Source organism: Nomascus leucogenys, unplaced genomic scaffold, assembly GCF_006542625.1.
Source record: "Nomascus leucogenys isolate Asia unplaced genomic scaffold, Asia_NLE_v1 Super-Scaffold_3019, whole genome shotgun sequence".
NCBI classification, from domain to species: Eukaryota; Metazoa; Chordata; class Mammalia; order Primates; family Hylobatidae; genus Nomascus; species Nomascus leucogenys.
In genome coordinates, this window is record NW_022095789.1 from 1172735 (window position 1) to 1195517 (window position 22783).

At 42.6% G+C, this 22783-nt stretch overlaps 1 protein-coding gene across 1 annotated transcript in view; it reads right to left on the reverse strand.

Moving 5' to 3' along the window:
• FAF2 (Fas associated factor family member 2) overlaps positions 1-22783 on the reverse strand; it is a 63967-nt gene that overhangs the window by 14299 nt on the left and 26885 nt on the right. Inside the window, exons 2-7 of the mRNA XM_030808550.1 lie at positions 17398-17466; positions 10263-10397; positions 7724-7800; positions 4132-4270; positions 2386-2471; positions 2195-2286 (exon numbers count right to left, since the gene is read on the reverse strand). Of these exons, the coding sequence (XP_030664410.1) occupies positions 2195-2286; positions 2386-2471; positions 4132-4270; positions 7724-7800; positions 10263-10397; positions 17398-17466 (598 nt within the window). The remainder of the gene's footprint in view (positions 1-2194; positions 2287-2385; positions 2472-4131; positions 4271-7723; positions 7801-10262; positions 10398-17397; positions 17467-22783) is intronic.

The window sequence follows — 22783 nt, forward strand, 5'->3', positions numbered from 1 at the left end:
AAAAAGATCAACCCTTAGACTTTCCACAATGAGTGAGAGAGAATTGTTTTAATCCTGGTTGGGGAAGACGGGAGGTATCATTTAGTCTCTGCTTTTTCCCCCCTCCTAGTTTCTTTCCTTCCTTTCTTTTTTTAAGCCAGGGTCTCACTATGTTGCTCAGGCTGGTCTTCAACTCCTGGGCTCAAGTGACCCTCCCACCTCAGCCTCCTGAGTAGCAGGAATTACGGGAGTGTGCCACCATGCCCAGTTCCTCCCAGTTTGTAATCTTTTGTTTTTATTATCAATTTGCATGCCTATCCCTAGGTGCTTGACTAGAATAGGACAGGCTTTCCTGGTGGCGGTGTGGTTGTTGTGATGATGCCAGGGAAGGCTGCAGAGTTTAAGGATAATGTCTACTTGATGGTAGGAAAAGGATCTATAAAGAATCTGGCACAGTTTTTCCCTGTACAAGGGCTCAAACCTAAAAGCACACAAGACTGCAAGTCTCAGCCTGATGATACTGACAATAATCTCCATCATCATTTTTTTTCTCTTGCCTAATCCTTTCCTTATCCTTTCTCCCCATGTATCTTTTCTCTACCCTTAAAAAGGTTCGTTTTTCTGTTCCAAAGAAGCTTATTAATAGAAAGTTGAGGCTGGGCTGGTAACTCACACCTTTAATCCTAGCACTTTTGGGAGGCTGAGGTGGTTGGATCACTTGAGGTCAGGGGTTCAAGACCAGCCTGGCCAACATAATGAAACCTCATCTCTACAAAAAAATACAAAAATTAGCAGGGCGTGGTGGCGCGCGCCTGTAATTCCAGCTAGTCAAGAGGCTGAGGCAGGAGAATTGCTTGAACCTGGGAGGTGGAGGCTGCAGTGAACTGAGATCGCACCACTGCACTCCAACCTGGGTGACAGAGTAAGACTTGGTCTCAAAAAAAAAGAAAGAAAGAAAAGAAAATTGGTTTCCAAATGACCAAGATTTTTACCATAACAGAGTTTTACCTATGTTTTCCTTATGGTGTGAAATAAGAGATTTTATAAACTTCTATTAAAAAAAAAATCCTTACCTTCCTTCTATTCACAACCTCCCTTCCGCCCCCACTCCCCGCCCCACAAAGCCATATTAGAATGGCAAAACGCATGCAGGAATTTGGATGTTTAAAAACAAGTAGGCTTAAGATTCAGACTCTGGGATGCAGGCCCAACATCTGCCACATCTTTGGTTCTCAAGACATGGCACAGAATGTGGCATGCTAATATAAACTCAAAGGTTGCTGGATAGAAGTAGCCACAAAAATGACTACATTTTTCCTCACTGGACGCCTTTGTATCTTTTACTAACCATCTAAAAATACTTATCTCCAAAGAAGAGTTACTGTCAGCAAAGATCTGAACTTTCCAAATCCATATCAGCACTCAAGGTACTCAAACAACTGACTCACTATGCAAGGGCTCTGTTAAAATTGTTGATGAAAAGAATAAACTCTTCAGTAAAAAGCCCATTCAGATTAAAAGCAAGCTGCTAGCCAAGACTGGGTATTTCTATGAATGTGGCAGGCTTTGGCAATGCTGAATGTGAAGAATGGGCTTTAGAATCTGGCAGACCCGATCGTATGCTACAATTTGCTAATTACGGCGGGGCGCAGTGGCTCACACCTGTAATCCCAGCACTTTGGGAGGCCGAGGTGGGCTGCTCACTTGAATCCAGGAGTTTGAGGCTACATGGTGAAACCCCATCTCTACTAAAAATACAAAAAAATTAGCTGGGCATGGTGGTGCACGCCTGTAGTTCCAGCTACTCAGGAGGCTGAGGCAGGACAATCGCTTGAACCCAGGAGGCGGAGGTTGCAGTGAGCCAAGATCACGCCACTGCACTCCAGCCTGGGCGACAGAGCAAGACTCCATCTCAAAAAAAAATTTTTTTTAATTAATTAAATAAAAAACAAAAAAATAAAACTTGCTAATTGTGTGATCTTCAGCCAGTGGCTTAAACTCTCTGAGCCTATTTCCTAAACCACAAAGCGAAGGTAGTATGACCCCCCCATCTCTCAGGACTGCTGAGAGGATTAAATGAGACAATATAAAACAGCAACTAGCATCGTATCTACCACAGAACAAACACACTTGTAATAAATGGCCTGGCATGTCTTTCCAGACTATTCCAAAGATACTCCAACAATCTCAATGAGGCAGAAGAAACATAACTTACCCCTGTATCCCTCAGGTTTGTTTGTAGAGCATGCCCAGAAGAGCATCCTAGTGTTTATTAGTGAAATAACTTCAGGTGCACAGAGTGTGTTGCTGTGGAAAGGTATGAAAAGGACATGAGAACAACTTGCTGACTACAAACTGTCACCAGAAAGAGTCAGAAAAGAGAAGGAAAATAATCAATCCACTTACCGACAAAACTCATCAGAGTCCTGGTGATCATCTCCGTGAAGATAAACCAAAAGAAAGCGAAGCTCCCGTTTGGCATCGTTAAGTGCCTGTGAGAAAGAGAAGATCACTCATTATTAAGAAGACTGTGCCTTGAGCTTATATTTAGGCTAAGGGTCCTAATGGATACAGTTATGTATTTAGGAACAAAAGGAAAAACAAGGAAAAAAGGTGAGCGAGAAATCAGAAAATTCCTGAGCTCCTACCTTCATACCCCTGGCATTGTTCTCCCTATAGAAACTCCATGCTAACAACCTTTAATGAAAAGGTTTTAGTGTTGTTAGGATTCAAACTTAACAGACACATGAGAGTAGACAGGCTTACACAGGTCCCCAACAATTACAGAAAAGTCAGCTGCACCCACAGTCTAAGGAAGATAAAAACAGGAGAATCTGACCATGTGAAAGGGAGGTGAGAATTTTTCTACTTCACAGCTACAACATCCTTGTAAGTAAAAAATAACTGCGAAGACAACCCTGATCCCAGGCCACATATCGAGTAGGAATGATGGACTGTACGATCCAAAGGCATTCTAAAGAGCATAGGGTGTAAAAGACTTTCAAAGACAGGGCTAGCGTCCAAGACTCCTGTGCGTGCTTCTGCATGTGCGTGCTGCTGAGCACATTACACTGTACAACTGCTGCCATGGCCAGCAGTACTGGTCTCCCCTCAGGATCGTAGCAGAGAGGGTACACGAGAGGTGCTCATCTCACTCATCTCTGTATCTCTAGCACTGAGGACATTGCCTGGCATACAGTAGGTGCTCAGTTTTTGTTGAGTGTGGTGGGAACAACCAGCGAAGAGACTATGATAAAAAGCAGATGTGGGAAAATGAAAGCAGGAAGCAAGGGTGAGCATTTTTCTTTCTCCAGATAGATTCAGGAATTCTGGAGGCTGCATAATAGAACCCCCTTTTGCCTATTCCCACAGCATTCCCATAGTTTTCCCTATTCCTATAGTGTTAATTCTATGTATTTATCTGGCAAACTAGAGATATATCAAACACCCACAGAACTCTAATTTTTCCTCCCCTGAATGGTGAGGTCTTGAGTCAAAGGTCTACATGGCTGAGGTTGAATGAGATGTGCTACCCTGAGTCTATGGTCTATGTCCTTATTCAATTCTGTGAGAGATCAAAGAAGACGTAGGCTTTGCCTTCAAGGGGCTTTCAGTCTGGTAGCAGAGATTAGACACGAACACAAATGATATAGGAAAGAATATAAAATTGCTATCAATTTTTAAAAGCTGTGGAAGAACAAAGGGAAAGATTAGTATTCTAGATTATGAAATAGGGCAGGACAGGGCACAACAATCAGGGATAGCTGTAAGTGGGGAGCGACATGATCTAGTTGAAGGACTGGCAAGATTCCAATTAGCAAACACGTGAGGAAGGCATTCCACGTGGAGGGACCAGCAAAAGCAAAGGCACAGAGGTAGGCAAGTACAGGCTATGTTCAGGGAATGAGTCAGCTGGAACTGAGGGTATGGTAAAATAAGTTATGCAGAAAAGACCTCAAAAGAAGGGCAGTATTAGATCCAAGAGGGGCCCGCTAAAAGGTTTGGTCTTTTTTATTACCCCCCCCTGTAAGCAGTGAAGAGCTAATTAAGGTTTTTGAGTAAAAAAAGGACATGATCAGTGCTGGGCTATGCTTTCCTTTGAGGATAGAATCATTTCGGTAAGTTGGCATCTATATGGTTTGTGGCACTGACCTGGCTGTACGTTCCCTGGTAGAAGACAGGGTGTGCCCTCCCATATTTCTCTTCAAAAGAGTGCATAAATGAAACAATGTCCCCAACGGGGTCAGTGACCCGGCTGCGAGGGTCAGGCCGTATAAAACGAAGAGCAAACCTGGGGAGGAAGGAATAAATATCACATGAATCCAGCTTACTATAGTGCATATGGAGTGGGCCAATTTGTACAGATTCCTGTAACAGAGCCAGAGGCACGGCAACAAAGGGAGGTGAACGGTCTGTGGGTGGACCATCAAATCTGAGAGTAGAGGCTGGTTCAAAAGCCATAAAGCAGCAAGTGTTATTCTATTGCCTGTTCAGGAAGAATGCAAACTACTGGGATTATAAATTCCAACACTGGCCTACATAAATCCTGAGTATTTTTTGTAGAACAATTTAGGGCTAGAAGAGTTTGGAAGGGAAGACACAGTATCCAAAAAGAACTTGTGTCAGGCCATGCACCCAGACTCTCTAGAATGGCACCGTCTAAATACTGTAGCCACTAGTCCAATGTGGCTATTCTGAATTTAAATCTATTACACACAATTAAAATTCAGTTCCTTAGTAATACTAGTCACATTTCAAGTGCTCAATAGCCACGTGTTTAATGGCTTTCATATTGAACAGCGGAGATACAGAACGTTTCTATCATCAAGAGAGTTCTACTGGACAATGCTCTAGAACAAAAGTCACTTTCTGGTTGTCCTACTTGCCCCTCCTTCTCCTTTCTGTTTTCCTGGGATTTTAAATATTTAGTTCACAACCCCAAACTATTCAAATTATGGATAGGAACTTCAAATCTGGAGTTGCGGTTATGATTTACTTGCTCTTCAAAGGGGCAAGTACATTTTGCTTGATGATTTATGGTAGATGGTATCCATGGAGGAAGTTATTAAACTGCTCCACAGTACCCTGGCAGATGTGGAGTACTGGCAGCTCTTGTAAAGTGAAGAATACATACCTAGTGGTACCACACATCTGTTTCTAAAGGGCCTACCCTATTTGTATAGTGCCATTTATTTATCCTTTGGTTTTCCAGAGAAGGCAATGGGACAGAGGCTAATGTGCTACCTAACATTAAACGAGTTGGTTGGATGATACAGCTGCATAAAAATTAGTAATACATGCCATGCATATTTTCCCTAGAAAAGCAAACAATATGCATTTACTTGAAAAATTTTCAGCACAGACAAGGTGATTAAACTATGATACCTTCCTTAACAAAAAGTGAGTCAATTCATTATCCCAACAAATTCCCCGTGTATACAATTCTACTTGGAATTTCTCCTGAGTAATCAAACCAAATTCATTGACACCAACATTCCAGAGCAAATTAAAAGCACAAAATGTAGTAAGTTGTATACTGGGGGGGGAATGGTTGGAAATTCTTCAGAAGACTGATGTTTTAACTACTTTCTTTGAAATTAAGCATTTTAGAATTATCTCTTAAAGGCTTTATTTTTTTTTTCCTCATTACACAATATTCCCACAATCTACACAATTTAGGACAATCAGCTTTTTTTATTTTTTAGAAAAAAACAGAGATGTCAACTTAGTTTTCATTATGATTTTAAAGATTTTTACATGTTCATTCTTCAATAAAACGGGCATGGAAAGAGTACTAAGCAATTAATTAGTGACCATGAAGAACGTTGCTAAAGCAAGAAAGCCATTAAGCAGATAGCCTCATAAAACACCAAGGGGCCAATATAAAAGGTACTATCTGACCCTTGTACTTATGCAGCTGCTGGACCCACACCTTCAGCCTAGAGCAGGGTAAAGGCTGTCCCATATTTGAAGGGAAGTACAGGTTCCCTGTATACACAAGGCCCAGACTACATATCCCAGCTCCATTTGCTGGCCTGGATGCCCATGAACATTTTAGTTCCCCATAAAGCCTAGACGTGGCTCTGGACCAGATAACCCAAGCCTGACATGCTAAGAAGTTGTGCCCCACTCATTTTCTTTCTTTTTTTTTTTTGAGATGGAGTCTCACTCTGTTGCCCAGGCTGGAGTGCAGCGGCGCGATCTAGGCTCACTGCAAGCTCCGCCTCCCGGGTTCATGCCATTCTCCTGCCTCAGCCTCCCGAGTAGCTGGGACTGCAGGCACCCGCCACCGCGCCTGGCTAATTTTTTGTATTTTTAGTAGAGACGGGGTTTCACCGTATTAGCCAGGATGGTCTTGATCTCCTGACCTCGTGATGCACCCGCCTCAGCCTCCTAAAGTGCTGGGATTACAGGCGTGAGCCGCCGCACCCGGCCAGTTGTGCCCCACTCATTTTCTGGCCTTGGACCCTCTGTAGCTTCCAATGATGAGCTCTTTTAATGGTACATGAAGGAAGCTAGAAGAATGGTGAAGGTATGAAGCAAGTGGGTATATACATAAAAGGGTTCCAGCGTTTGCAACCTAGGGGCTGCCAGGGCAAAGTGAAAAGGTACCGAAGCTGCCAGGCGTGGTGGCTCATGCCAGCAATCCCAGCACTTCGGGAGTCCAAGGCAGGTGGATCACTTGAGGCCAGGAGCTCAAGATCAGCCTGGCCAACAAAATGAGACTCCATCTCTACTGTCTCTACTAAAAATACAAAAATTAGCCAGGCGTGGTGGTGCATGCTTGTAATCCCAGCTACTTGGGAGGCTGAGGTATGAGAATCGCTTGAACCCAGGAGGTGAAGGTTGCAATGAGTCGAGATGGTGGCACTGCACTCTAGCCTGGGTGACGGCGACAGAGCAAGACTCTGTTTCAAAAAAAGAAAGAAAGAAAAGGTGTAACACGAGTGTCTAGGGAGGTCCAACTATTGTGGGAGGAATCAAGGGCAAACTGGGTAATCTCAGAGCAAGAGAATTTGTTGGGATTGTGAGTAGTCAGGTGGAGGAGAAGTAGTTTAGGAAAAAAGTTCTAAGGCGTGTGAAGCTAGGAGATGACAGTGGTTAGAAAGGAAAGGGTGTGGACATCAACTAGGAAGTGTAGAGGTGACAAATATGGTGGGGGGAGGACGGGGAGACAAATAAATATAGTCAGACTGGTTTTTGCAAACAATAGTTTTTTTTTTTATTTTTTTATGTTTTTTTTGAGACGGAGTCTTGCTCTGTCGCCCAGGCTGGAGTGCAGTGGCGCAATCTCGGCTCACTGCAAGCTCCGCCTCCCAGGTTCACGCCATTCTCCTGCCTCAGCCTCTCCGAGTAGCTGGGACTACAGGTGCCCGCCACCACGCCCGGCTAATTTTTTTTTTTTTTGTATTTTTTAGTAGAGACGGGGTTTCACCGTGGTCTCGATCTTCTGACCTCGTGATCCGCCCGCCTCGGCCTCCCAAAGTGCTGGGATTACAAGCGTGAGCCACCGCGCCCGGCCTGCAAACAATAGTTAAGATTAATTTAAAAACAATTCCATTTCACAATGCCTGCCAATGCTTCAACAATTCAAAATACTTTTATACTGTATTAAAAGACAGTTCGGGAAGAGTATTCGATCTCATGACAAATTGGTAAGTCAACATTGATGGAGCATAAAACTTATTTTGGCCTAAATTTTAGCTCCAAAGTCTTACTAATACATAAATCCAAAGGTACATACCTAAATATATCAAGTATCGTGTAATAGGTAAACCGGAATGGAAGCATTATCAAGTAATAACCCCATCCAAGCAGCCCCTGAAAGTCCAAAAACAAAGTTAGAGACAATTCTCTCAATTCCTAATATTTTATCAAACGGCTAGGTCAGATTTTCTCACTCTTTTTGGTCCTTCCATGTGATTTGTTCCTCTAAAATACAGTTCCTTCTTCCTGGCCACCTCATCCTTCTAAGTGCCACCATCTTCGGTCTTATTTCATCTTACTATCATTTTTTTTCGCAGAATTTTTGTATTAAATCTGCTTTAAGGTCCAGAGCTGTACCTCCTGCCTGTAATCCCAGCACTCTGGGAGGCTGAGGGGGGCAGGCAGATCACCTGAGGTCAGGAGTTTGAGACCAGCCTGGCCAACATGGTGAAATCCCATCTCTACTAAAAATACAAAAATTAGCCAGGCGTGGTGGCACACACCTGTAGTCCCAGCTACTCAGAGAGGCTGAGGCAGGAGAATCGCTTAAACCCAGGAGGCGGAGGCTGCAGTGAGCTGAGATCGCACCACTGAACTCCAGCCTGGCGGCAGAGCAAGACTCTGTCTCAAAAAAACAAACAAATAAAAACTAAAACTGCTTTAATACTTATTTTTGGCAGCTACTTATAGACTTTTCAAATTCAATTGCAAATTAATGTCTCCCAAATGATACATACTCATTCTTTCCTTTTTAGATTTACACATCAAAATATGGTATACAGAAATAGGCCAGGCTTAGTGGCTCACGCCTGTAATCCCAATACTTTGGGAGGATGAGGCGGATGGATCAGCTGGGGTCAGGAGTTCGAGACCAGCCTGGTCAACATGGTAAAACCCTGTCTCTACTAAAAATACAAAAATAAGCTGGGTGTGGTGGCTCACACCTGTACTCCCAGCAATTTGGGAGGCCAAGGCAGGCAGATCACTTGAGGTCAGGAGTTAGAGACCAGCCTGGCCAATATGGTGAAACCCCGTCTCTACTAAAAATACAAAAATTAGCCAGACGTGGTGGTGGTCGCCTGTAATCCCAGCTACTTGGGAGGCTGAGGCAGGAGAATCACTTGAACCTGGGAGGCTGAGGTTGCAGTGAGCTGAGATTACACCACTGCACTCCAGCCTGGGCAACAGAGGGAGATGCTGTCCCAAAACAAAACAAACAAACATAAAAACCTAAAATAATGTATATAGAAATAGCAAGAAAGATAATCACTATTACTAACCTTGGACATTGGTATATAAATGTTAAATAATTATATTAACCACAATGACAAATCCCCATATAGCTGCTTATCTTAGTAATAATGCTAATTATTACTGCTGTTATTAATTATTAAAACTAGCATACATCCAGGACTCTATAGTTTATAAAGCATTTCACAGATGTCACATTGTGTTAACCTCAGACACTTTCTGTGTCTGTGGCCAGGAAGCTCTGGAGCCCCATGGCTGACGTGGGAATCTGCTACTGTACTTCAGAAAACCACAGAGCACTACTTAGAAACATGTTTTAAAACATCAAGTAGGCCAGGCACAGTGCCTCAAGCCTGTAATTCCAGCACTTTGGGAGGGTGAGGTGGGCAGATAACTTGAGCTCAGGAGTTCAAGACCAGCCTGGGCAACATAGCAAGACCCCATCTCTACAAAAAAATACAAAAATTAACCAGGATGGTGGCGCACACCTGTAGTCCCAGCTACTTAGGAGGCTGAGGTGGAGGACTGCTTGAGCCCGGGAGGTCTAGGCTGCAGTGAGCCAAGATCATGCCACTGCACTCCAGCCTGGGCAACAGAGTGAGACCCTGTCTCAAACAGAAGAAAACAAAACAAAAATCAAGTACTCCACAAAAAGGCTTGATGATGGAGTAAATTCTAACTGCTGCAATGTTAAAGGGAGTGTTTTCTTAGGATTCTAAATGCAGGTATAAAAGTGTAAGAGGTGAGTATAACCCTAAGGGTAAGAAAAAGAAAAGTCCAAGAAGTTCTTTAGAGTTCATTATCAGTGTACACATCTGACTTCCTTCACTAGACTGGGAGAAATTGAATTTGAAATGGGAAGCCTGGCTGTTTATTCATGTCTGGATCCCCAATAGCAAGATACCAGGTTATTGGAGCACTCTTCAATGTCTGTCGAATTTAAGTGAACCACTTCCTTGCTACTAGCCCTTCAAGGCTAATTTCAAAGACGTGGCCAAAGCTCCTACAAAGATTCCATGTACTTCCTCAAAACTAGTTTAAGATTAAGTAAACTGAAGCAACAAAGAACTTGAGTAAACAAATTGTAACTTAAGAGGTAGAAAACACTCTCTAAATAACTGCCAAAGAAAAGAAAAAAAAATGAGTAGTTTCTGTAACAATTCCTTGAGGAATCAAGGCAAAATAATACACCCAAGGGGCCAAGTCTAACTAACAGGTTTACATTCTAAGTATTTATTTTGTTCCTGTCACAGGGAGATCAATATAACCAAGTGAATATACTTATAAATAAAAAAGGGGGAAATTCCAGCTATGAAATAACTTGCCCTTGGTTGAGGTCTTGAGACAACATAGCTGTAGATCCTGTGGTCAGCTGTATTAACCTGCAGGGGTCGTGATGGAGGTGGGTTGAAAACACTAGGTACACCCTCTTGCTCATTCAATCTGTCCTGTACAGCAGCCTGAGAAGGAAAACAGAGTGGCAAGAGTTTCAGCGATGCTCAAATCAACCAAGAAAAAGAGGTGAGGCAACTATTGCGTGGTATTCCAAAATAGGATGGACATCAATACACCAAAAGGTCATTTGAGGAGTGTACCTTCACGGACCTTTTAACCAGCTATACTTGGAGGCAATGTGGAGTGATGGCTCCAGAATGTATACACAGTAGAGGAGATGACGAAACTTGTCTGGAAGCTACATTTATGCAGCAAGCATACTGCCTTTATTCAGATGGTATGTATTATTTAGGGTGGCTGGGATATAAAGTGCTTCACTGTACAATCCCAAGAAAAGCCATCCTCAGAGAATACAATGTGGGCAGTACTCCTGGAGTTATGCAGTGAAGCAGTCCTGATGAGTGGCATCTGATGAAGGGGTTTGCAGCAGAGAAACTTCAGTCTGATCCTAGCTCCATCTCTCAGAAAAGTTGCTCAATGTATGAGCCTCAGGTCAGGCGCGGTGGCTCAAACCTGTAATCCTAACACTTTGGGAGGCTGAGGTGAGAGGATTGCTTGAGCCCAGGGACCAGAAATTCGAGACCAGCTGGGGCAATGAAATGAGACCCCGTCTCTAAAAATAAAAAATAAAGAAGAAAAAATCATATAAGCCTCAGTTTCCTCATGTGCAAAATAAAGGAACAATATTTCTGAGTTAATCTGAAAATTTAATGAGTTGGCTATACGTAAAGATCCTAACACAACTCCTGCCAGACTACTGATATTCAGTTTAAAAAACTCATTCCCTTCTTAACTCTGTCCTTGAAATAGGTATTAGTCTCAATGTAGTAAAAAAAAGTTGACCTTACCCAAAGGGATGTCTGGCCTTTCCCTTTTGGGAGGTAATCTATGTTAGACCTGATAAGCACGTCTTTGTTACCAGATTTTAGGTTGCAGCTGCAACACCCAGTAGTCTTAGGGTGAAAGCTGGCCATGCCAGAAAGACCAACCATGTGGTTTAGGGTGGGGAACTTTGGACAACTTGGTATCAGTTGACTTGAAGATTGAGTTCAACCATGTGGGCAGCCAAGCACATCAATCGTGCCTATGTAATGATGCCCTAATAAATACTCTGGAAGCACTGAATTCATACAGTGGAATAAATACACTGGAAGCAGGAACTCCCTGGTTGGCAATACAGTAGTCCCTTCTTAACCACAGGGATATGTTCCAAGACCTCTAGTAGATTCCTGAAACCATGTATAGTACCGAACTTGAATGCTGTCATTGGAAGCTATTTCTCTTCATGTCTTCCACTCGAAAAATGCCTTTTCCATCTTAACTATGCACTTATTGTGCAATGTGGCTGCAATTTTTGCAAAAGTGTGACAACAAAACTAGCATGAATTTCTTTTTCTTTCTTCACAATTTCACGAACACAAGCTAGATCTTAGCAACCTCAGTATATAATTTTTTTATTTCCTTATTAAGTCAGGAACTTCAACCCTTTTTTTTTTTTCCTTGAGATGGAGTCTTACTCTGTCACCCAGGCTGGAGTGCAGTGGCACAATCTCAGCTCACTGCAACCTCCGCCCCCCGGGTTCAAGTGATTGTCCTGCCTCAGCCTCCCGAGTAGCTGGGATTACAGGCTCCTGCCACTGTGCCCAGCTAATTTTTGTATTTTTAGTAGAGATGGGGTTTCACCATCTTGGCCAGGCTGGTCTTGAACTCCTCACCTCATGATCTACCTGCTTCGGCCTCCCAAAGTGCTGGGATTACAGGCATGAGCCACCGCGCCTGGCCAGGAACTTTAACCTTTTCACTTAAAGGACACATTTCCTGGCTTCTCTCTGGCATATCTGAGTTGCCAGCATCACTACTCTTGTGCTTTGGGGCCAATATTAAGTAAAATAGGAGGACCCGAACAAAAGTACTGTAATGGCACAACAGTTGATCTGATAACGGCTACTAACTGACTAACAGGTGGGTCTTGTATACAGCGTGGAGACGCTGGACAAATGGATAATTCACATTCCGGGTAAGGTAGAATGGGACAGAGTGAGATTTCATCATGTTTCTCAGAACAGCATGCATTTTAAAACTTATGAATTATTTCTGGAAACTTCCACTTAATATTTTCAAACCACAGTTGCCTATGAGTAACTGAAACCACAGGATGTGAAACTGTGGGTGGAGGGGGCTACTATACTTCATGCATATTGTCATACATCTATGCCAAGAAGGTAATGTGTCCTGACTCTGCAGGAGCGTAGTATGCAAGCTTCGTGTCCAAAATCCTTTTAGACTCTTCCCCCTTTTTCTTCTTTTTCTTTTTCTTTTTTGAGACGGAGTCTAGCTCTGTCATCAGGCTGGAGTGCAGTGCTGCAATCTCAGCTCACTGCAACTTCCACCTCCCAGGTTCAAGCAATTCTCCCACCTCATCCTCCGAGTAACTGGGATTACAGGTACGCACCGCCACACACAGCTAATTTTTGTATTTTTAGTAGAGATGGGGTTTCACCATGTTGGCCAGGATGGTCTTAAACTCCCGACCTTGTGATCCACCCACCTTGGCCTCCGAAAGTGCTGGGATTACAGGTGTGAGCCACCGTGCCCGGCCAACTCTCGTTTACAGTTGTCTCTTCCTTTAGCTGCTTTTAATCTATATGTTCCCTATAATAAACTATAACCATGACTATAACAACTTTCAGTGAGTTCTAGTGAACTAGCAAATCTGAAGATGGTTTTGCGACTCTTTGAAACTGCAGGTGGTTTCAGAAGTGAAGGTGGTCTTTAGGAGGGCAGTGTGCCCTCTAAACTCAATTACTGGCTTCAAACTTTGAAGTTTGGCTAATATCAGGTAGTCCCCTAGTTTTGCAATTCAATGAGGAAAGAATAATCTTTCAACAAATGATGCTGGGATAGTTGGATATCCACATGCAAAAGAAAGTGGATTAACCCCTAGATCACGCTATACATAAAAATTAACTACAAATACATCAAAAACCTAAATGTAAAAGCTGAAATTATAAAACTCTTAAAACAAGGGTATAAATCTTCACAACCTCAGATTAAGCAAAAGTATCTTAGATACGACAACAAAAGCACAAGCGACAAAAGAAAAAAGTAGATAAATTGGACTTCATCAAAATGAATAACTTTTCTTTATCAAATTACACTATCATGAATGGGGCAAGATGGCATGTACCTGTAGTCCCAGCTGTCAGGGAGGCTGAGGCAGGAAGGCTTCTTGAGCCCAGGACTTCAAGTTTACAGTGAGCTATGATCATGCCACTGCACTCCAGCCTGGGCCAACAAACCAAGACTCCATCTCTCAAAAAAAAAACAAAAACAAACAAAAAAAAACAAAAACCACAAACCACTATCAAGAGAATAAAAAGATAACTCACAGAAAGGGAGAAAACATTTGCAAATTAAATATCAGATAAGCGCCAGGCATGGTGGCTCGCGTCTGTAATCCCAACACTTTGGGAAGACAAGGTGGGAGAATCACTGGAGCCCAGGAGTTTACGACCAGCCTGGTCAATACAGCGAGACCCCATCTGTACAAAAAATAAAAAAATAAAATATTAGCTGGGTGTGGTGGTGTATGCTTGTAGTCCTAGCTACTCAGGAGGCTGAAGTGAAAGGATCACTTGAGTCTGGGAGGTCAAGGCTGCAGTTAGCCATAATAGTACCACTGTACTCCAGCCTGGGCAACAGAGAGAAATCCTGTCTCAAAAAACATAAACTGGCCAGACACAGTGGCTTATGCCTGTAATTCCAGGAATTTGGGAGGCCGAGGCGGGTGGATCACTTGAGGCCAGGAGTTCAACACCAGCCTGGCCAAAATGGAGAAACCTTGCCTCTACTAAAAATACAAAAATTAGCCGGGCATAGGGCACCTGTAGTCCCAGCTACTCAGGAGGCTGAGGCAGGAAAATTATTTGAACTTGGGAGGTGGAGGTTGCAGTGAGCCGTGATCACACCACTGCACTCTAGCCTGTGCCACAGAGTGAAACTTCATCTCAAAAAAAAAACAAAGAACAAAAAACAAAAAAAAAAAACTTTCACAGCTCAACATGAAAAAGATAACCAAATTCAAAAACTGACAAAGGACTTGAATAGACATTTTTGCAAAGAAGACATACAAATGTTCAACAATATGAAAAAATATTCAACATCATTTTAGCCACTACGGAAATGCAAATCAAAACTACATAGAGATACTACTTCACACTCACTAGGGTGAGTATGATCTAGACGACAAATATTAACAAGTGTTGGTGAGGGTGTGGAGAAATTCAGACCTTCCTACAATGCTGTTGGGAATTTAAAATGGTATAACCACTCTGAAAACAGTCTGGGAGCTCTTCAAAAGGTTAAACATAGTGTCACCATATGACTCAGCAAAGTCCATTCCTAGGTATAGACCCAAGGGAAATGAAAACACATATTCAGACAAGAACTTGAACACTAGGGCCCGGTGTGGTAGTGTGGGCCTATAGTCCCATTTACTTGAAGCTGAGGTCAGAGGAATGCTTGAGCCCAGGAGTTCAACTGCAGTGAGCTATGATCAAACCTGCATTCCAGCTTGGGTGACAGAGTAAGACCCTGTGTCTCTCTCTCTTTTTTTTTTTTTTTTTTGAGACAGAGTCTCGCTCTGTCCCCCAGGCTGGAGTGTAGTGGCGTGATCTTGGCTCACGCAAGCTCCGCCTCCCAGGTTCACGCCATTCTCCTGCCTCAGCCTCCTGAGTAGCTGGGACTACAGGCGTCCGCCACCACACCTGGCTATCTTTTTGTATTTTTAGTAGAGATGGGGTTTCACCATGTTAGCCAGGATGATCTCGATCTCCTGACCTCGTGATCTGCCCGCCTCAGCCTCCCAAAGTGTTGGGATTACAGGCGTGAGCCACCGCGCCTGGCCCAACCCTGTCTCTTAAAAAGAAAAAAACAAGGCCAGGTGCAGTGGCTCATGTCTGTAATCCTAGCACCTTGGGAGGCTGAGGTGGGTGGATCACAAGGTCAGGAGATCGAGATCATCCTGGCTAACACGGTGAAACCCCGTCTCTACTAAAAATACAAAAAATTAGCCAGGTGTGCTGGCGGGCACCTGTAGTCCCAGCTACTCAGGAGGCTGAGGTAGGAGAATTGCTTGAACCCGGGAGGCAGAGGTTGCAGTGAGCCAAGATCACACCACTGTACTCCAGCCTGGGCTACAAGAGCAAAACTTCATCTCAAAAAAATAAAAATAAATAAAGACAAAAAAACAAAAAGCAAAACTCTCTAGATCCTCTGTTCCATTTCCTATGCTCATCTCATTTGTCATTTATTCATTTTTTTAAAATTATACTTTAAGTTCTCAGATACATGTACAGAATGTGCAGGTTTTTTACATAGGTATACACATGCCATGGTGGTTTGCTGCACCCATCAACCCGTCATCTACATTAGGTATTTCTCCTAATGCTATCCCTCCCCTAGCCCCCCAGCCCCCCACCCCCCGAGAGGCCCCATGTGTGATGTTCCCCTCCTGTCATTTATTACAAACTGAAATTCTCTAGAATTAAGTTCCATAAGAGTAGGGACTTGGCTGGATGTGGTGGCTCACACATGTAATCTCAGTACTTTGGGAAGCTGAGGCAGGAGGATTGCTTGAGCCCAGGAATTCAAGACCAGCTTGGGCAACACAGCAAGACCTCGTCTCCACAAAAAATTAAAAATTAGCTGGGCATGGTGTTACATGTTTGTAGTCCCAGCTATTTGGGAGGCTAGGGTAGGAAAACTGCTTGAGCTCAGAAGTCAAAGGCTGTAGTGAGGTATGCTCATGCCAATGCATTCCAGCCCAGGTGACAGAGCAAGACCCCATCTTTAAAAAATTAAAAAAGAGTGAGGACTTACTTTTCTTCACTAATACAATGCCAGAGCCTAGAGTTTAATTGCTCAAAACATGTGTTGAATAACGAAATCATATTAGGAATATGTTTTATAAAAAAAACAAAACTGGAAAAAAAAGGAATACGTTTTTAGGAATCCAGAACCCTTTTTAGATAGCATATAATATTTAAAACAGTAATTTGGGATCAAAAGGGTGTGTGACAAAATCCAACATCCACTCAGTATAAACTATTAATATACTAAGAATGGAAGGGAAAAGCCAACAGATATTTATTTCCATGTTATATGCTGGGAATACAGCAGTAAAAACAAAACAAAAAAATCTCTGCTCTTAACAACTAACATCACACTTGCTAATAAAAAATCAGAGGCATGGCCAGGCGCGGTGGCTCACGCCTGTAATCCCAGGACTTTGGAAGGCTGAGCGGGGCGGATCATCTGAGGTCAGGAGTTCAAGACCAGCCTAGCCAACATGGTGAAACCCGTCTCTACTAAAAATACAAATTAGCCGGGTGCAGTGGTGTGCGCCTGTAATCCCAGCTACTCAGGGGGCTGAGGTAGGAGAATCGCTTGAACTTGGGAGGCAGAGGTTGCAGTGAGCCGAAAGCACACCACTGCACTCTAGCCTGGGAGACAGAGCGAGACTCTGTCTCAAAAAAAAAAAAAAAAAAAAAAAAAAAAAACAGAGGCATTATAGTGAGGACAAAATGCTATTACCATTATCAACTGACAGTGTTTTAAAGTTCTTGCTAATTCAATGGTCAAGGAGAAGAATTGAAGAGAACATGACTACCTAGACAACCCCAAAGAATAAACTATAAAATATTTAAGAAGAAGGTTCACATCAAGACATCTGGTTAAAAACTAAATATACAAAAACCAATTGTTTTCCCAACAAGATACTAACAAACAGTAGGGGGTGGGGCACTATATTGAGGGATTTAGTCACAAATTTTTCTATGATTTTATAAACTTTCTCACATTCTTTACCTTCCTGCACTTTTATTTTTAGAGTCATAATTCTGAAAAAAATCTACTGAAAAGATTCCTGCTATGGAAAAACATATGGTTTTGATTCTTAATCAGACCAGAGAAAAAGAAATAAGCTCAGAGCACATCCTATTATACCTCTATGTTCCAGTTATGCTGTTCCAAGGTATGGCGACACTGATCCATAGATTCTATGCCAGTGAGATCCTGAAAAGAAGGATGAAAACAAAAAGTTACTTAGAGAAAAACCAACGGTACACATGCGAGTATTTTTACACCAAATACTGCTAGGAAAATACACTAAAAAATGTTAAAAGTGGGTGTTAAAGTATGGTAAAACTTCACTGATTCAGAATTTATACAGCTAACTGTTCTAGATGTGTAAAGAACTAAAAAAATGATAATTCCTTTTAAAACTTCAAGGCTTTCAATTAGGAGTACTGACTAAGATCAATATTCTCCTCTCAAATTCAAGTTTAAAAAATTAAAGATTTTTCAACCTTTGGGCTAAGCAAAATATTATTTAATGCTAAACAGCTATTCTGTTGATAGTACAGGTTAAGCATCCCAAATCTGAAATCTAAAATGCTCCAACATTTTTTGAAACATTTTGAGTGCTGACATGTCTCAAAGGAAATGCATACTGGAACATTTCAGATTTGAGATGCTCATTCAGGATAACGTAAATATTCCAAATTCTCAAAACAATCCAAATCTGAAACACCTGTGGTTCCAAGCATTTTGGATAAGGAATACTCAACCTCTACATAATGATGTAATGCACCTTTCCTGCAAAACGTCATGCCTTTCATTAACTTATTTCATTTTATATACTGGTATTAACCTAATACGAACTGTGTAAAACCTAACATACCGACCCCCCTACCCGCTGCCACTTTTTTTTCGAGACAGGGTCTTGCTCTATCACCCAGTTTGGAGTGCAATAGCGCAATGACTGCTCACTGCAGTCTCAACTTCCCAGGCTGAAGCGATCCTCCCACCTCAGCCTCCTAAGTAGCTGGCACTGCAGGTATGCACCACCACACCCAGCTAAATTTTGGATGTTTTTTGTAAAGACAGGGTCTCTCTACATTCCCCAGGCTGGTCTCCAACTCCTGGGCTCAAGCAATCCTTTTGCCTTGGCCTCCCAAAGTGCTGGGATTATAGGCGTGAGCCACTGCAGTTACAGTATTTTCTCACTATTTCCCTTCAGATGTCCAATATTCAGCAAATCTAACAGTTCATGTATACATCTCATGCCCAGAATTTCCACAGAGCTGAATTCTAGCATTCCTTCAAAGTCTAATATAAAAGCCAAAACCATCCATCTATCCATCCATCCTTTCATTTGACAAATGTGTGCTACATGCCTATTCTGTGCAGCACTTACTATGTTGGAGGAACAGAAAATGAATAAGATACAGTCTCTATCCTCAAGAAACTCCTCTAAACAACCAGTAAGCTTCAGGGCAAAGAGATTGATCTCAACCTGACAAGAATGTAGTAGTATGGACTGATGAGTCTGAAAACTGAAGTTCTTGCCTAATTCTGCACCCTATGGCCATGGACAGGCACATTTTAACTCTGAATTTAGTTTCTTTTATGTGCAATGTGAAGGGTTTAATGTGGAATGCATTTCTTTTCCAGAGCTGAAAAAAATGAAACAAAATTCAAAAACCGAAATTTGGATTTTTAGGTATACAAGTTTTCATTTTTTATAATTACACATGTAGTACAAAAACTTGCAATAAAAAATGTTAATGTTTAAAATGCTGAAATAGGAAAGTTCCTTTAAGAACCACTGGTTTTGACAGTTCTGAGTCTGGATTTTAGGTCCTGACCATTACAGGACTCTTCTCATTTGCCTATTCCCTTCTGGCTTCTAATAGGACTCCCTTAACTTTCAATGTCCTATATTACAACCCACTAAAGGACTGGGATGTCCAGGCTTCCTCCTTCTCGCTGTGGATTCTCTCTAAGAATTGGACTCTAGGCCAGGCATGGTGGCTCACACCTGTAATTCCAGCACTTTGGGAGGCTGAGGTGGGCGGATCACTTGAGGTCAGGGGTTAGAGACCAGCCTGGCCAACATGGTTAAAACCCTGTCTCTACTTTAAAAAAAAAAAAAAAAAAAAAGGCCGGGCACAGTGGCTCACACCTGTAATCTCAGCACTTTGGGAAGCCGAGGTGGGCGGATCACGAGGTCCGGAGATCGAGACCATCCTGGCTAACACGGTGAAACCCCGTCTCTACTAAAAATACAAAAAATTAGCCGGGCATGGTGGCGGGCGCCTGTAGTCCCAGCTATCCAGGAGGCTGAGGCAGGAGAATGGCGTGAACAAGGGAGGCGGAGCTTGCAGTGGGCCGAGATCGCGCCACTGCACTCCAGCCTGGGCGACAGAGCAAGACTCCATCTCAAAAAAAAAAAAAAAAAATTAGTTTGGCATTGTGGTGCTGCGTGCCTGTAGTTCCAGATACTCTCGGGAGGCTGTGGCGGGGGAATCACTTGAACCCAGGAGGCAGAGGGTGTGGTGAGCCGAGATCATGCCAATGCCCTCCAGCCTAGGTGACAGAGCGAGACTCCATCTCAAAAAAAAAAAAAGAATTGGACTCTTAATCTTACCATCTTCCCAGTGTGTAAATGACTGCTCCCTCCTCTAAATACCAAAATTGTTTCCTATGTCTCTTATGTGCCTATTGTTTCCTATCTTATGATTATTTACATTCATTCTATTGCCTTCTCAGAGGGTGTAATGTAAGTTCTCTGAGAGCAGTTAACAATTCACTGTAATATTCACTAGCACCAACCACATAGTATGGGCTTAAATTGTAGAAGAATCAGTCCAAGTTAAAAGGAGCTTTTTGTATAAGCTTCAGTCATCATAGCTATAAGCTGAAATCCTCTAGATATTATCACAAAATCTCACTTTACATTAATACACTGTTTGTTTTTTTTTTTAATTTTGTTTTGGGATTTTTTTTTTTTTTTAAGACAGGTTCTGTCTGGCTCTGTTGTCCAGGCTGGAGTGCAGTGGAACAATCTTGGCTCCCTTGCAACCTCTGTCTCCCGGGCTCAAATGATCCTCCCATCTCAGCCTCTGAGTAGCTGGAACCACAGGTGTGTGCCACCACGCTTGGCTAATATTTCTATTTTTCTTGGGTAGAAACAGGATTTCACCATGTTGCCCAGGCTGGCCTTGAACTCCTGGGTTCGAGCGATCCTCCCGCCTTGGCCTCCCAATGTGTTGGGATTACAGGCGTGAGCCACCATACCTGGCTACTGGGGTTTTTTAACTTCAAATGTTCTGACTAGATGCCAAGCTGGTTGTTAAAACATTACAAATTTGTAGAATTTTCCCGAAAATCAGTAAGTCAGGAAAGAGCTCAGGAAGCAGTGTTTGTTCTTAAAGCTCCTCAGCTGATTCTAATGTATAGCCGAGCTGGGAAATCCGTGGTATTGATAGTAATTCTTTTTTTTTTTTTTAGACGAAGTCTCGCTCTTGTCCCCCAGGCTGGCGTGCAATGGCGTGGTCTCAGCTCACTGCAACCTGCGCCTCCTGGGTTCAAGTGATTCTCCTGCCTCGGCTCCCCGAGTAGCTGGGATTATAGGTGGCTGCCACCATGCCCGGCCAGTTTTTCTACTTTTAATAGAGACAGGGTTTCATCATGTTGGCCAGGCTGGTCTCGAACTCCTCACCTCAGGTGATCCACCCGCCTCGGCCTCCCAAAGTGTTGGGATTACAGGTGTGAGCCACTGTGCCCGGCCAGTATTGATATGTAATTCTAAGTAGGAATAGAGATTATAAATCCCTCACTAAAATAACTTTTAGGCTGGGCACAGTGGCTCACACCTGCAGTCCTAGCACTGTGGGAAGCCAAGGTGGGTGGATCACTTCAGCCCAGGAGTTAAGACCAGCCAGGCCAATATAGAGAAACTCCATCTCTATAATAAATACAAAAAAAATTAGCCAGGTGTGGTGGCGCGCCTGTAGTCCCAGCTACTCAAGAAGCATCATCTATTCAGGATCACCTGAGCCTGAGGAGGTCAAGACTGCAGCAAACTGCGCCACTGCACTCCAACTTGGGCGACAGAGAGACCTCATCTCAATAATAATAATAATAACCTTAAATAAATGGTTATAAACATTGCAGGAGAGAACAGAGTGACTGCCATCTTTAATATACTGAAACACTTAACCTAATTTGCAACCAAAACACTTTTTAAGTAGTGAAGCAGGGTGAGCTGGAAACCCAACTGAACAAGCCTGCTTTCAATCACTACTGATCAGTACTAAAACTATGCCCTAGAAATAAGCGATGCTGGACACACCTGGGACAGGATTATTCATTCATATATCAATATATCAACATACATTCATTATATATCCAGGATACAGATACAGTCCCTGCCCTCTTTAAATTTTCATCCTAGTAAATGAAGACTGGTCAAAACAAACCACACATACTGAAGAAAATACGCTAACAAAATTTTCATTTTGTTCTAGAAGATTCCTTTAGATTGGGTGCTCAAGGAAAGCCTCCTCAAGGAGATAATATTTGAGCAGAGATCTGAATGAAAGATAAGGGGCCAGTCATGGGGAAATATCTGGGAAGAGTATTCCAGGCAGAAGGCCAACATATGAAAAAACTGTGAGACAGATAAAAACCCACAGAACTTTACAGCAGAGTGAACCTTAATGTATGTAAATTTAAAAAATCATTTAAGAGATCAGAGGATCTCTGGATGGAACAAAGACTTTGACAAAAGAATCTAATTGTCTAGAAAATATGTGAAACAACCTCACCAAAGGAGGATGGGTGGTGCTAAGAAACTTTGGAAATGAAGTCTGTAAGACTAAAGGCAACAGGAACGACAAATAAGCACCGTCCTCTACTTGATAAGGCTTTTCTCCATGGGAGTACGTATTAATTCTGAAGCCACTATATCTGCATATGTATCCCAGATTTGAACAATTAAGTAAAAAGATGGTGAATGAGGAAAGCCAGTTTTCTCACTGTAGAAGTGGGAGGTGACAGATAACCAAAGGAAGAAGGCTAGAATGGATAGAGTGGTAATGGATAGAATTGGAAACATCAACTCATGTTTGGCTTAATATAGATACAGATGACTGCATACAGAAAAACTTAATTCAGTATACATACATGTATATCCCTTGCTCAGTCAGCTGAAAGGCCCTACAAGCAACAACATTCCACTAGCAAGCACACCTAATGCTTAGATCTTGGTTTCTAATACCATTCTCTAATAAAAAGAATCAGGGCTCCTTGCAGAAGTGGCTGATTCTAGGACTGGGGCCGGAAATACATAAGATGTGCCTAGAGAATCTTGTGGTCAAAAGGATAAAGGAGGCTGGGAGTGGTGGCTCATGCCTGTAATCCTAACACTTTGGGAGGCCAAGGTGGGGGGACTGCTTGAGGCCAGGAGTTCAATACCAGCCTGGGCAACACAGCAAGATCCCATCTCTACCAAGAAAAAAAAAAGGACAGAGGAGTCAACTGAAAA